The 14495-nt window shown below is 41.8% G+C and overlaps 1 protein-coding gene across 1 annotated transcript; it reads right to left on the minus strand.

Moving 5' to 3' along the window:
* Positions 1 to 1580: 1580 nt before the first annotated feature.
* Positions 1581 to 4537, minus strand: LOC115751468. The gene is made up of 3 exons (XM_030689391.2): positions 4312 to 4537; positions 2647 to 2852; positions 1581 to 2003 (listed from the first exon to the last, which is right to left on the minus strand). Exons 1-3 carry the CDS (start codon positions 4411 to 4413, stop codon positions 1736 to 1738), a joined length of 576 nt encoding a protein of 191 aa, XP_030545251.1. The 5' UTR covers positions 4414 to 4537; the 3' UTR covers positions 1581 to 1735.
* Between the last annotated feature and the right edge of the window lie 9958 nt (positions 4538 to 14495).

A 14495-nucleotide genomic window follows, 5' to 3' on the forward strand; every position in this document is an offset into this window, starting at 1 on the left:
ATGAATAAGTAAGGGGAGAGAGGATCCCCTTTGCTTGCAAAGGTTCAGACATAGCACCGTTCATCAGAACAGAAATGTGGGAGGAAGATATGGATTTCAAGAACTCGTAAAATCTTAAGCACAACCCTGATAAAATCCCATCCAAGCCTATCGTATGCCTTTTTCTCGATCAAGTTTTAGCAGCAAACAGAGGATACAATCTCCCGCCAGAGACTGGAAAAAAGGCAGCATGATGGCCATCAGGGCCAGGGGCCTCAGTGAGGCTTGAGATCCCAGAGGGCATTCTATTTGTGAACAAGGAAGAGAAATTGGCAAATACCGTGATTGAAAATGGTGGCAGGGTTTATGGATCCAGTTACCAACCTAGTCTTCAATAGCCAAAATGCCGCCTTTGGCAACCATGGCGGTGTGATGGTATCTAGAATTCCTCTCTCCATCAGAAATCCAATTGGCTCTCGACTTTCATGGCCATTTAATAATTTCCTCGTGTTCAAGAATTCTCTGAAGTTCATAGTCAAGGTCCTTTAAAGATTTAAGGACGAAACTGATTGGGATGATGAGACAAAGCTCTTTGAATACAAGACAAACACGTCAAAGCTCTTTCTGTCTCAGGAAGAACATGCCAAGAACATTTTAATTCCACTGATCAATCTCTTCTTTGAAAAGGGCGATGAGGAGCTCAAGACTGAAGAGGGTGTCCGTTAGAGCTGTAGCCAGAAGCAAGTATCGAATCCAATATAATGGGGGCAATGGTCAGGACAGTGAGGCGTAAGGTGGAACAGGACAACCTCCGAATAGAGGAGTCTCCACTTGGGATTAGCCCAGGCTGTATATAGTCTTGCCTGAACGAGAGAGCACCGTTTTCCCAAGATCTCAGCAAGGCCCCGAGAATCGAATAACCATGATGTTACAGTAATTCATGCACGCCTGATAGATATCAGCACAATGCATATTAACAGGATTACCCCCTAATCATCATACCTCGCCTCAGGCTTGAGTGATATAATCCCATAAGGTGAGCTTCAAATTTCCACTCTTCATTTTATACTTTCACATTTGAAACATTAACAAATCTGCGTATTTAGCAAAACTAACCCAACTCTCGGGATATTCATAACTCATGCAAAAATGATAATGTAACAAAAAGAGAATGAAGTTGGAAATGGAATTCGACCCTATTGTAAATGCAAATATGGCTTGTGATGCAGGAAGCTTTCTGACTTTATAGTAAGGGATTTTCACTTACTGTAATGGCACAAGCAAATTCCTATTTTCAGTTTCCAGCTTATGGCTTTAACATCTACATTTCTTCAACCGAAGACATTCATATCTGCATATCATCCAAACCAAGTCTTTCTTCTAGACTTGTAATTTGCAAAGTGTAATAATCAGCATTCCTATTACAATCATGATGAGGGTCTTACCTTTATTTCAAGAAATGTCCAACTTTTTTGCTTACAGGTGTCTTAGACTAAACCTGCAATGTTAATATCACTATTATTGTGACTTACAGCAACTCGTTGATTGTCAAATTTCTTCCCTTTTTTTATGAACAGAGCAAGCATAATAGAATTTTATGCATGATCGAAACAAAAGAGCAGGCACTTCTTTGACATACCAGTATACTAGAAAAGCAATATCTATCGGTACATTTGAGATGGAACACTCACAGAGGCATTACCCACATCAAGGAAGCAAAACCTCAAAGCTACATAATTCCTTTGAGCCGAAGAACTTATGCATAGCCAGCCATTCCTATATTTGAGCTAGTGCGCTTCACTTTGTGGCTTGGGGGAGTCGTAACAGCCTTGGTGAAGTACATGTAGTAATAGATATTGAGAATCATCGTCACAACCACAAACACAGCTCCGGCAATGAACACGCCTTTTCTCAATGCGTCGCAGGAGAGGTTCTGGGCATATATCATCCCCCTGTACTTGGTGTGATAGGCATTTTTTGTTGCCCCTGCAATCAAACATGCTTCGGCCACGAGAAATGTTGCCCTGCATAAGTATAAAGAGTCAACATCTTTAAAATGTTCAAACTCCTGAAGCCACATTTAACGTCAAAGTTCTCCAAACTTAAAACAGAGAAGCAGTATCTAAGCTGCTAGGCAGCTTCAATTTAGTTATTGATCATCAGCTGGCCATGTGACCAACCATAAGGTACATACATCAAGTCAGAACTCACAAACCCGAGTCTCTGTAGCGTTAAGTGTTGTCCAAGTAATAAGATATCTCTGCAATGTTTCTGGTGCTTAGACTAGTCTATTCTTCAATTGTCAGCAAATATATGCAACGGCCACAATGTTACAGATACTGATCCTAACCCAAACATGCTTAGCAAGCTATTTCAAAATAAGATTTCTAAGTAAAACACACACAAAAAAGGGTTCCCAAATGTAATTTATTGGCAGCACCTTAGAACAACTACTTGACATCATCCCAGCCTCACAATCTAGAAAACATTGGTTTACAAAAGATGGTAAAGCATCCTGTATAGAGTTGCCAACAAAGCAAATGGGATGGTCCCTATTGCCCATTTGGCTGGGAGGCAAGTACTTATCATGACACCAGTTTCCAACCATATGGCTCACTTCGGAGAAAAGGCATCAGCAAATCATGAGATATGCTTCAGAATTCTCACCATGAAGAAACAAAATATATGATGGACCATGCACGATGCTCTCCCGGGTTTAAGGGTCTTCCAAAACACATGCACTTTGTCACGCCCATCAGCAGAGATTCACTTGATAGAAGAAACAAGAAACCACCGACCCCATAGCCAGTAGCAACATCGGAGTTGTATACACAATATGTGGCATTCGTACGCTCATTCTCAATAATCCTTCCCTGTCATGCACAAGAGATTGATGTCAACTGCCTGCCTAAGTTTCCACGCAGGAAAACCAAAATTGGGAAAACACTCGCTTTAACCCAATGGAAATAGAAATTTGTTATGGACATTGAAACGGATCTCCAGAAATCCTATAAAGCCAAACTTGGCATAATGTGTGACAAACACAACAGGCAAAAATGAGATATTGATACTCTTAAAAGTAATGGCATCTTAAGCATTTTTAATGCAGCAGCTCTAAAGCATCTGTCTGTGTGTTAGTTATGGCTATTGTGTGGCTCTGTTGCTGTTAAGTTACCAATGTTGAAGTGTCAAGAGCACACAGACATACCAAAAGTTTGGCAACTACTGTCACCACAACCAATGTGGGATCGATGTCCCATTGAAGGAGAGTTTGGCTTGTACATTTCCACTCACATCAATTTATGAGAATCGAAATATTGAAGTGTCGCTTAATGTTAAAGTAGCAATTGAAGGCAGCCATGGTGTTTATGTCATTACTTTTCATACATTGCCCTAGCCCTGGAAGTTCATGTTTGCTAAGCATATCACTTGTTGTAGGACCAAAACACCCATCACATGTGCCGATAATTTCTCCACTCTGATGACTGTTCCATTTATTAGCGGTTTCCTCGGCCATAAAGGCACATGGATCGTGTGGCAGAGACATAGCTCCAAAGCTTCAGGCAGAGTACATGGATGACAGAAAGAGCTAAAAAACTCTCGAGTACACTTCACAAGTAAATAGCTAAATCCTAGAGATGGAAGCATAATTTAAGAAAGGCTTCACCCAAGCTCCAACTTTTAATGAGACATTGTCTGCACCGAACCTGATATGTCAGCTAAAAGGAACTGTTTTCGACCAACACACCACCGCTCTTTTTGTCTCATACTAAATTGCATGACAAATGCTTCCCGAAGTTTCAAACATCCGAAACTTCAAATTTAGTGATGTTCGGTTAAATACAAGCCTAAGGACATTGAGCTAAATGTCAAGCACTAGAATGTTCAAATGGGTATGTCCCATCTGTTAACCGCTCAGGAAAGCAGGCAAGCCTGCCTAGACCGCCAACCGCTTCTGGCTCAATGGCACAAAATGCAGATGCACAGGCCGTCATTCCTACAGCACAAGATGTTCTGCAATCGTACGTCGACGTTAACAAGAAGCACTCACAGAAACGCATTCCAAGCAGCACGTAGACACACGGATCTTAACCAGTGCCGAGGCCTAAGAGCTATACCGTATCCACCACCACTAGAGCCACCTCAACCAAAGTGAGAAAAACTTCACAACTTGACAACAAAAATCCCAGCTTTTTTCACAAGCTATGCGGGCCAAATCATCCAAGTGACGCTAACAGACAAGCATTCAGTGCAAATCGCTAAAAACCCTCGAATCACTAATGAAGAGAAAGCTGGGGATGCAAAAAGCTTAGTGGAAAAGGTGGGGCTTACAGTGCTTCTTCGTCTCTCGGCAGCAATGGCGAACCCAAAAGCAACCAGACTAAGAACTATCAGCAAAAGGTACACCAAAGAGGAGCCTCTCGCTTCCCCCATTACTCTCTCTCTCTCCCACTACCTCTCTGCCGAAGTGAGAGAAACTCGGGTCTAGCAGGAAGTGAGAGAGCTAGCCAGGCTGAGATTAGATGCTGAGAAGCTGAGAAGGTGCCGAAAGTGTGTACTGTGGAGAGTGAAGAGTCTTTGAAAAGGCCGAAAGAAAGCGGAATTACTTGGACTTACTACGTACGCAGAAGTGGAAAAACAAAAAAGTAAAAAGAGGAGCTAAAAGAAAAATTGCGAATCGAGAGCGCGTTCCCCCTCACGCGAGATCCCTGCCCACCGAACAGGCACGCGCTTCTTCGACGAAGAGCGTGCTCGCCACTTGCTTACGCGGAGCGTGGAGGGAGATCTTTTCCTCGAGAGGAAAAAAATGGGGAACATGTGGGGGGGATTCGGAGTGTGGGCTCCACATCAGGTGACCATCGCGAGGTGTGATCGTAGAAAGAATGGACGGTAGGATGAATTCCAATGTGCGGGCCTTGATTTTGCGTATGCACGGCAAGAGCATGGGCTTGCCCACTCGCTACAGTCGCTCGAGCTATATAATTGCATCGATAATGGCCCACATAAATTCGGATTTACAGAAAGTAGGAATCTCAATCTCACCTATAATAATTGCGGGCATAAATTATTTTGCCATTGGAAAAATTATTTTAGCGAGGATCAAGAGTGGCTCGATTGACTTCGTCTCAAACCCTTCAAACCAAAGGATCTAAGCATATCCGGAATCAAATTGATGGTGAATAATTGAGCGCTAATAAGAACACGTGGTGATGAGGTTCTTTCCAGAGAAGGTTGTTATGAGGTTCGACCCTAATAATTTAGGAAGAGATTCCAAATTCACAATTTCGTAATCAACTCTAGCGTCACTTCGTATTAGTCTCGAGCTAGAACCATTTGATTCATATCTCGGTGGCTTTATGCTTCGGTAGTCAAAGTTATTTATGTTTTGGATTGGCATCCTCAAAATTTAGGAGGTGACTTTACCATCGTTAAACAGTTATACGCATGTACAGAGGACTGAACGGCGTGGATCGTTTTCGATGTTTTATTGTCTGTGTTAGAAAATAATAAAATTGATTTTTGAAATAGAAGCGTCCAATTTGACTTTGGACTCGTTATAGATAATCCTTATCCATAAGCTAGAAGAAGAAAAGTCTAACTTGGCTTTGGACTTGTTATGGATAATGCTTATCCACATTAATAGATAAGGATAAGGTTTTTGGACTCCTTTTGGATATGATTTCAGCTGACGCTTTCACACTATAATGCAGTGGAATTTGTCTATAAATATGGGGGCCATGAAAGTTTGTTTTTCTTTAGAGAGTGTGAGATATAGAAGCTCTAGCATATGAGAGAAATAAATTTGTGAGTTTGTACTAAAAGCTCATAGTTGAGCTTGTGATTTCTTTGTGTAAAGCCTTTGCAAAGGCATTTTCAATACTACTCTCATTTGCTTACTCGATTTCTCTCTCATATAAATCCTCCAAATTTTCCGCAATCTTTTCGGTTCGTACAATTGGTAACAGAGCTAGTTATGGCATCCACCGGTTCTGTTCAATTGCAATTTCCAAAGTTGAACAGGAGAAATTTCAACAACCGGTTCGTCTAAATGAAGGTTCTATTCAAATCGCAGGATGTGTAGCACTCGATGGAGAGTGGCTACACCAAAGTAGCCGATGCCAAAGAATTCAACCTTTGAAAAAGGAGGAGAAGGATTCGTTGCTCGAGTCTCGAAAGAAATATTAGAAAGCATTATATGCAATCTTTCAAGCTGTGGAGGAGACGATATTTGAAAAAATATCAAGCACAGAAACCGCCAAAGCGGCGTGGGATATTCTGTGGAAATCCTATGAGGGCGATGAACGCATGAAGCAAGTTCGACTTCAAACACTTCGAGATGATTTTGAGTCTTTACGCATGAATGACTTTGAATCTATCTCGTCGTACTTTAATCATGTGCAAACCATCGTTAACCAATTGAGGGTTAAGGGTGAAGAACTCCAAGATGAACGAGTTGTAGAAAAAATCTTGAGGTGTTTGACTGAAAGATTTAACTACGTTGTTGCGGCAATCGAAGAAGGCCGAGATATATCAACCATGACGTTTGAGCAGTTGATGGGTTCATTATGCTCGCATGAGCAAGAATGAATCGGAAGTCTGTCAATGCGTATCCCGAGCAAGCTTTGCAAAGCCGAGTTGCTCATTCAACTCGAGGAATGCATCATGGTGTCCGAGGTTGTGAGGTGGACGAGGTAAAGGTGGAAATTCCAATTCCACTGGAAGAAATAAAACATGTGACAAATCAAAGGTCAAGTGTTTTAAGTGTAATAGATTCGGACATTACAAATCCGAATGTTGAACAAACATGGGGCACGAGCAGCCAAAACATGTATATGTCGTCAATGCTAATGAAAGCGTCGTGTTAGCATGCAAAATGAATGACTCGAGTAATAGTGACGCCAATATATGGTACCCGACACCGGTGCGGCAATCACATGTGCGGTTGAAAGGAGCTATTCTCGCAGCTAGACGAAACGGTTCGTGGTGAAGTCAACTTTGGGAATAAATCAAAGGTTCTTGTGATGGGGAAAGGTAACATTAATATCAAATCAAAAGATTGTACTAATGTTATTGTTGCAGATGTTTACTTTGTGCCAGGACTTTTACGGAATTTGCTTAATGTTGGGCAACTTTTCGAAAAAGGCCACAAAGTTAACATTGAAAATGGAGTTTGCACCATTAGAGATGTAAACAATAAGTTGATCACAGCGGTGCATATGACAAAGAACCGGATGTTCCCTCTATCTCTCCAGACGAAGTCTCTGTTGAGTTTTCAAGCAATAGCAAAAGATAGCAAGTGGCTGTGGCATCTTCGTTTCGGTTATCTAAATTTTCGTGGACTAAACTATTGGTCCGAGAAAAAGATGGTGGCAGGTATGCCTTAGATTGATAGTCTAGATAGTCCATGTGAAGGATGTCTCGTCGAAAAACAACGTTGAGAATCCTTTCCAGTTGGAAAAGTTAGAAGAGCCAAGCGGCCTCTAGAACCGGTACATACAGATATTTATGGCCCAGTTGAGGTAGAACCCGTCGGACAAAAAGGTTTGCATTAATTTTTGTCGATGATTTTACCAGAAAAACATGGGTATATTTCTTAAGAGAAAAATCTGAACCTTTTTGCAAATTCAAATAATTTAAAGTCTATGTTGAGAAACACAGTGGATTTAATCTAAAGACGTTGAGATCGGATAGAGGTTGATAATTTACTTCCAATGAATTTGACAAATATTGTAAAATTCATGGAGTAAAGCGTCAATTGATTGCTAGCTATACGCCTAAGCAAAATGGTATAACAAAAAGAAAGAATAAAGCAATTTTTGAAATGGCAAGAAGTATGCTCAAGGCTAAAGGTTTACCAAAGAAGTTTTAGGCAAAAGATGTTGCCTGTGCTATATTTATTCTAAACGGGTGTCCAACAAGGAGTGTTCTTGGAAGAATCCTAGAAGAGGCTTGAACCAGCAACAAGCCGGATGTTTCGTTCCTACGAGTATTTGGGTGTATTGCATATCCCCATATACCAAACGACCGAAGGAAGAAGTTGGACAACAAAAGCCAGAAGTGCATCTTCATGGGTTATAGTGAGGTGACTATGGGTTATAGGCTATATAATCCAGTCACGAAGAAGATAATTATCAATAGGGATGTTCAGTTTTTTGAACATGAAACCTAGAACTAGAATCATAAGGGTGATCCTAAAAACACCACCGTTGAAGATAAACCAACAGCGGGAGAGTCGGAAGAATCTTCAACTGAAGTTCCATCATTTTCACTTGGCGGTTCATCTTCTTCACCAACAACGGTTTCGTAACCGTCACTTTGGCATTCACAACGACCGCGGCAAACTCTAGTAAAATTTAAGGATTATGTGGTCACAAGAGATGATGATAGTGACGGTAGCGATATCACCGATGAAACAATGGCAAATTTTTATTTATTTGTTGAATGTGACCCCATATCCTATGATGATGTAGCTGTAGATGAGAAATGGATCCAAACAATGGATGAAGAAATCCACTCCATCGAAAAGAATGACACATGGGTGCTGACTTCTTTACCCCTGGTAAGAAGTCCATTAGTGTCAAGTGGGTATATAAAACGAAGTACAAACCCAACGATCGGGTGGACCATTACAAAGCCGACCGGGTCGTGAAATGGCTATAAGCAAAAATCAAGTATTGATTATTTTGAAGTATTTACACCAGTGGCGCGAATGGATACTATTTGGATGATCTTAGAACTGGCAACTTAGAACCATTGGAAGATCCATCAAATGGATGTGAAATAAACATTTCTCAATGGTTTCCTTCTTGAGGAAGTCTACGTGGAGTTACCAAGAGGTTATGAGAAGAAATGGCATGAAAATCAAGTTTACAAACTGAAGAAAGCATTATATGGGCTAAAACGGGCACATCGAGCTTAGTACATGAGGATCGACGCATACTTGTTGAAGCATGGTTTTCAAAAGTGCCCATATGAGCATACATTGTATATCAAGTCAAATACTAACGGCGATCTCATCATTATATGCTCTTATGTAGATAACTTGATATTTACGGGAAAAGCGTGAAAAAATGTTTGCGAAATTCGGGAAGGCCATGACAAGTCGGTTCGAGATGACAGACTTGGGATTGATGTCATATTTTCTAGGCCTTGAAGTGAAGCAAACAAATGATGGCATATTTATTTTGCAACACAAATATGCTAATGATGTTTTAAAGCGATTGAATATGGAATCACTCAAAGCAATTCGGACTCCCGCAGTAGAATGGTTGGAACTAAAGAAAGAAGGAATCGGTAAGCTAGTAAATCGTACTTATTTTAGAAGTATTGTTGGCGACTTAAGATATTTGACATCTATGAGGCTGAATATTATGTATGGTTTGGGAATTATTAGTCGGTTCATGGAGAAACTGTACCAATCAAATTTGCGGGTAGCAAAAAGAATTCTACGGTATGTCGGTGGAACTCGTGATTATGGAATTTTATATTCTTACATTGACAATTTCAATTTAGTGAGATATACAGACGGTGATTGGGTAGGTGATATTGAAACAAGAAAAAGTACTTCTGGATATGCATTCTTTCTCGGATCATGAGTAATTTCTTGATCCTCGAAAAATCAAAAAGTTATTGCATTCTCGATAGCTGAAGCGGAATACATAGTAGTAGCTTCGGTAGCATGTCAAAGGATATGGCTTCGTAGGATGCTTAGCGAATTGATGCACGAGCAAAAAGGTCCTACCAAATTGATGTGTGATGACAAGTCCGCAATTGTATTAGCTAAGAATCCTGTTTTTCATGGCGGGAGCAAATATATCGACATCAAGTATCACTATATCCATGAGCTGGTTAAAGATGATGAGATCAAACTTGATTTCCGGAGGTCCGAAGACCAAATTGCAGATATCCCGACAAAACCATTGAAGGCGGATTCCTTCGAGAAATTGAAGACGATACTTAGTGTTATGTACTTCCGAAATAACTTTTAAGAGAAGCTATTAGAAAATAATAAAATTGATTTATGAAGTAGAAGAGTCCAATTTGGCTTTGGACTCGTTATAAATAATCCTTATCCATAAGCTAGAAGAAGAAAAGTCTAATTTGGCTTTGAACTTGTTATAGATAATGCTTATCCACATTAATAGTTAAGGACAAGGTTTTTGGTTAAAGTAAAACACAACTTTGATTTGGACTCCTTTTAAATAAGATTTCGATTGACGCTTTCACACTATAAGGCGATGGAATTTTCCTATAAATATGGGGGGCATGATAGTTAGTTTTTCTTTAGAGAGAGTGAGATATAGAAGCCCTAGCATATAAGAGAGATGGATTTGTGAGTTTGTACTAAAAGCTTATAGTTAAGCTTGTGATTTCTTTAAATAAAGCCTTTACAAAGGCATTTTGAATATTACTCTCATTTGCTTACTCGATTTGCCTCTCATATCAAATCCTTCAAATTTTCGCAACTCTTTTGATTCCTACGGTTTGAGGACGTGATGTAAAGTAAAAGAGAGATGGAGATAAAAGGGAGGAGAAGAAGACGAAGTTGGGAAGAGACGCTGGCCTGGAGCATTGCTTACTGAAAAGTGAAACCCACTCTCTCTCTCTCTTCTCTCAAGCCTTTGGTTTCTCCAAATCCTTCAAGTTCCAAAGGTCGCCCTCCCACGCCACATCGCCGAAGAGCGTGTTGTATGCTTCGTCGTCCATGAACTCCCCGTCCCAGAACGGCGACCAAACAGACCCGAATTACACCGCTTCTTCACCGGCCACCTCCCACATCCACCACACCCACTCCTCCCACCCCTCCACCATCTCCGCCGCCGCCACTGCCGCCGCACCTCCTCCCGCCACCCTCACCTTCTCCCCGTCCTCCTCCTTAGCCTCCGCAGCTGCTGCCTCGGCTCCGACAAATCCCTGAGCGTGGGCGTCTTCTTTGTCTGACGATGATGGTGATCTAGCGGGCTTGTGGGAAGCTCCCACGCCCTTCGCCCTTCGCCTCTTCATAGTTCTTGATAATTGATATATTGCTGTTGTTTTTCTTTTTTTTGCTTTTCTGGCTTTTGTCCGAAGAAAATGTTGTTAAATACTTGAGAGCAGAGAAAAGAAAAACGAATGATGCCTACGTGAATGGCACTGCACGACGAATGGGGACATTGGTGGTTCCTCATATATAGCGAGCCAAAGATGAACTGAGACCAATGTTTTGGAACTTGAGGCCGGATGTGTGGTGATAGCGAATAGAGATCTTGTGATCCGTGAGCGTCCGAAAATATTAATCATGCATGTCTCGGGAGAGTTCGATATTTTGAAGATTACGAATTCACTTCATTTTGCTGATTTGGTAAAAGACTCTTAGGACAACTCTTTAACATAATTCTATCGCGTCATCGATCGCTCCTAATCGTATTCGATCCCACTAAAAATTTTAGGGATTACTCAATTGCTCTGTGACATCCGAATTAAAGATTGCTGGTCTGACTCAGCACCCGACTCTACTTGACTGGTCATGACTGGTCATTTTAGTGAACATGATTGAAAACGAAAGAATCACCTCAATTGATTGAACACCTATTATGACCAACCCAATAAATCGTCTCCATATAAATTGAGATAGTTGGCAGAAAGGGAAGGTCTACCCCTCCGAACTTCGAACCACGAGCGGTTCTAACGTCTAAAATACTCTTTCTTACCCTTTCATCGAGACGAAGAGAGGAATTGTTCCTCGTAAGCGGGATCGGGACGTGGCGTGGGATCCCCAGGACTTTCCCCATCAATCTCAATCCTGAACTGGGTCACATGACTAAGATATTGGCTAAGTGTTTTGCAAGTTAATTACAACGAAAGACAAGTGATTTGTAGATTTTTTTTTTATCATTGTGAGGGGGCAAGCAAACCCCGTTGGAATTCAGAAAGGGTGGGGAAGCAACGCGCGAGGAACGTTAACCGTGGATGTGCAAATTTGTCGGTCAGACCAATCCCTAGAAAGTGGAGGAAACAATCTTTTTTTCCTGGTCGCTGTCTCCGTTGTTTCCTTAGTAAGCGACAAGTACTTTTGAGACAAACCTTTGCCTTTTATTTTACCAGATACAACAGACAAACTTCAAGCGGGTGACTCCACGGAGAGATCTCGTAAAGATTAGACTTGCCTGTTATCTTGAGGTTGAAAGAGATGTTTTTAAATGGTCTCGAGCTCTATTTGCCAAAGGGTCTCTGATTTCGGGTTCGGATCGATGTTAAGACTAAAATCAAACTTGGGTTTTGGATGATGAGAGATACATCGTCCTGAATAAAGATGGCAATGGAGCGCGACATGTTCGCCTTAGACCTCATGCCGCGGCATGCGTCTTCTATCGTCCATTTCGGCAGGGCTCGAAAGGCCGCCAGTCCTCTGAATGGTTGGATCGGCCGGTCAAAGAGGCGCTGCATCGTTTTCATCACGGACACACACTCTCTCTAATTTCGTCTTTTCCTTTCTGGGGCTTCTTTTGTTTGTCCATGTAGCTCTCCTTCCGCCCGACCCAAAGGCCGACTGCAGTTTGTCATACGATCAGAGCGATGTGACTGCTAGAGCTTATCAGCATCCGCCGAAAACGAGGAAGGACGAGCTAACATACGATAAGATGAACAACCTGACCATGAAAGGATTTCTGCTATGTCCTTTTCCCTGTTTTTAGCACCGTAACGACTCAAATCAATGAGTTGGCTGTAGAAGTCTCTCGGGAGAATATTGTTACAGTGGCTTTGCAGATCTCTCCATCACATTCACTTCTGTAAATGATACCTCCACTTTTAGGTGAGCCTTTTGGTAGCCGAGGCATGTCCTCGCCATCTAGGTCGACAAATGTCGAATTTGAACAGACATTATATGTAACGTAATTTTCCCTAGAGAGTAATTTGGTGCATAAGAGTCTTCATTCTTTCAGTGCGACAAGCTATCGTGATGGAGACCTGTGAAGTAATGATTGTCGAAAGTGCAATTGTAGGTGAAAAGTTTGTCGAACTCTTGCTAACTGTTATAAAATCTCAAACTCTTAAATAGACGAGTGATGCAATATCCAAATACTCTAATAGTAGGCACTTATTTACTTGTTGATGGTAGTGCTACTCGTTGCGAAAGTTGTTGAGATGCACTTGTAAATTGTATCGTATAAGTTTTTTATATCGAAGAACCGAGTGAAGGTGAGTCCAACTGGATATTTTGAACGTGTCGAGCTTTTGCTGTACGCTTTCAGCAGTGGTCGAAATTCAAATGTTCGTGGTATAAACGAATTGCTGAGATGAAATAGTGACCGCAGTCAAGTGGAGAGACGGCTCTCACCATGCAACACGACAATGGACTTGTAACCTGAATTCGGGACTCTGGTAGACACAAAGATCACATTTTTAGCCTCCCTATTTATGATCAAAATTGTAATTTGAAAGAGAGTAGTAGAACCCCATAAACGGAGGTGTATGAATATGTGATAATGGTGGATCTGCACTGAGGCTTAGGGAATGTAATGCGTGCTCATCAATCGGGCGAGCCCACAACATGTCAGCAAGATGATCTTTGCCCCCGCTAGCTGTGCAAAAACCCCCCAATGGTCCGTAGACCCCGTCAAGTAAATGCCCCTGCATTAGATTCTATCGAAGTCCCGCCCACTAATTCGTTCTTCCCGGCTCCTATTCTAAGTTAATCGAGCTCTTTCTTACTAACTTAAGCATTGGAAGGCCAATCCAGAAGTCTCCAACTCGGACGACCCTTAACTTGCCGATCCATGTGCATAGACTCGGAGATCAAATTCAAGGTTCAGACCCGATTCGCACCTCAAACAACAGTTTTCCCAGTCGGATTTGTATGGAAAAACCTATACCTTTTAAGCAACACCGCCTCCTAAATCTGCAGAAATGCGAAAAGAAAAACGCTTTAGAGCATCTCATCATCATCTTTTTCGCGTCAATTCATCTTTTGTATCACGATGTCCTTGGCCAAACCAACCATATAATGTAGTTTTACAGAGACATGGGCAGATGGTGCGTCCCACAGGTTAGATGTGTCTTGCGTGCAATAATGGATTTTTGCCTGATCGGCATCACCCACCCAAATCCAAAACCCAACCCCACAAATATTACCCTCAACCAACAACCAAACTTCCCCACATCCGAAGCGTTGCGACAAGCATAACACGTTCATCGTGGCCGTGCGATACAACACTAACTGGTGCGAGTGGAGGGGCATGCCTCGCCAGCATACTGATGAAGTGATGATTCATCAGGCTTCAATCGATTAAATATTCGGAGGACCATTTCCCAATACCTCAGCAAAAGGGTTCAAACAGACATAAAAAAACAAAGAAACCCACCAAGAAAAGACGCCCATTTCTTGCCTCGGATGCGCAATTGATGCCATATCTCACGATTAGATAAGCACACGAGACATCATAGTCAACGTGCTGCCGCACCATGCTGCGAAATTAGAAACTTTGGCCCGCAGTTGAGTCGAGGATGCCCATGCTGCGCGTGGATCCCAAGCAAAC

This window comes from Rhodamnia argentea, chromosome 5 (assembly GCF_020921035.1).
Source record: "Rhodamnia argentea isolate NSW1041297 chromosome 5, ASM2092103v1, whole genome shotgun sequence".
In the NCBI taxonomy this organism is placed as follows: Eukaryota; Viridiplantae; Streptophyta; class Magnoliopsida; order Myrtales; family Myrtaceae; genus Rhodamnia; species Rhodamnia argentea.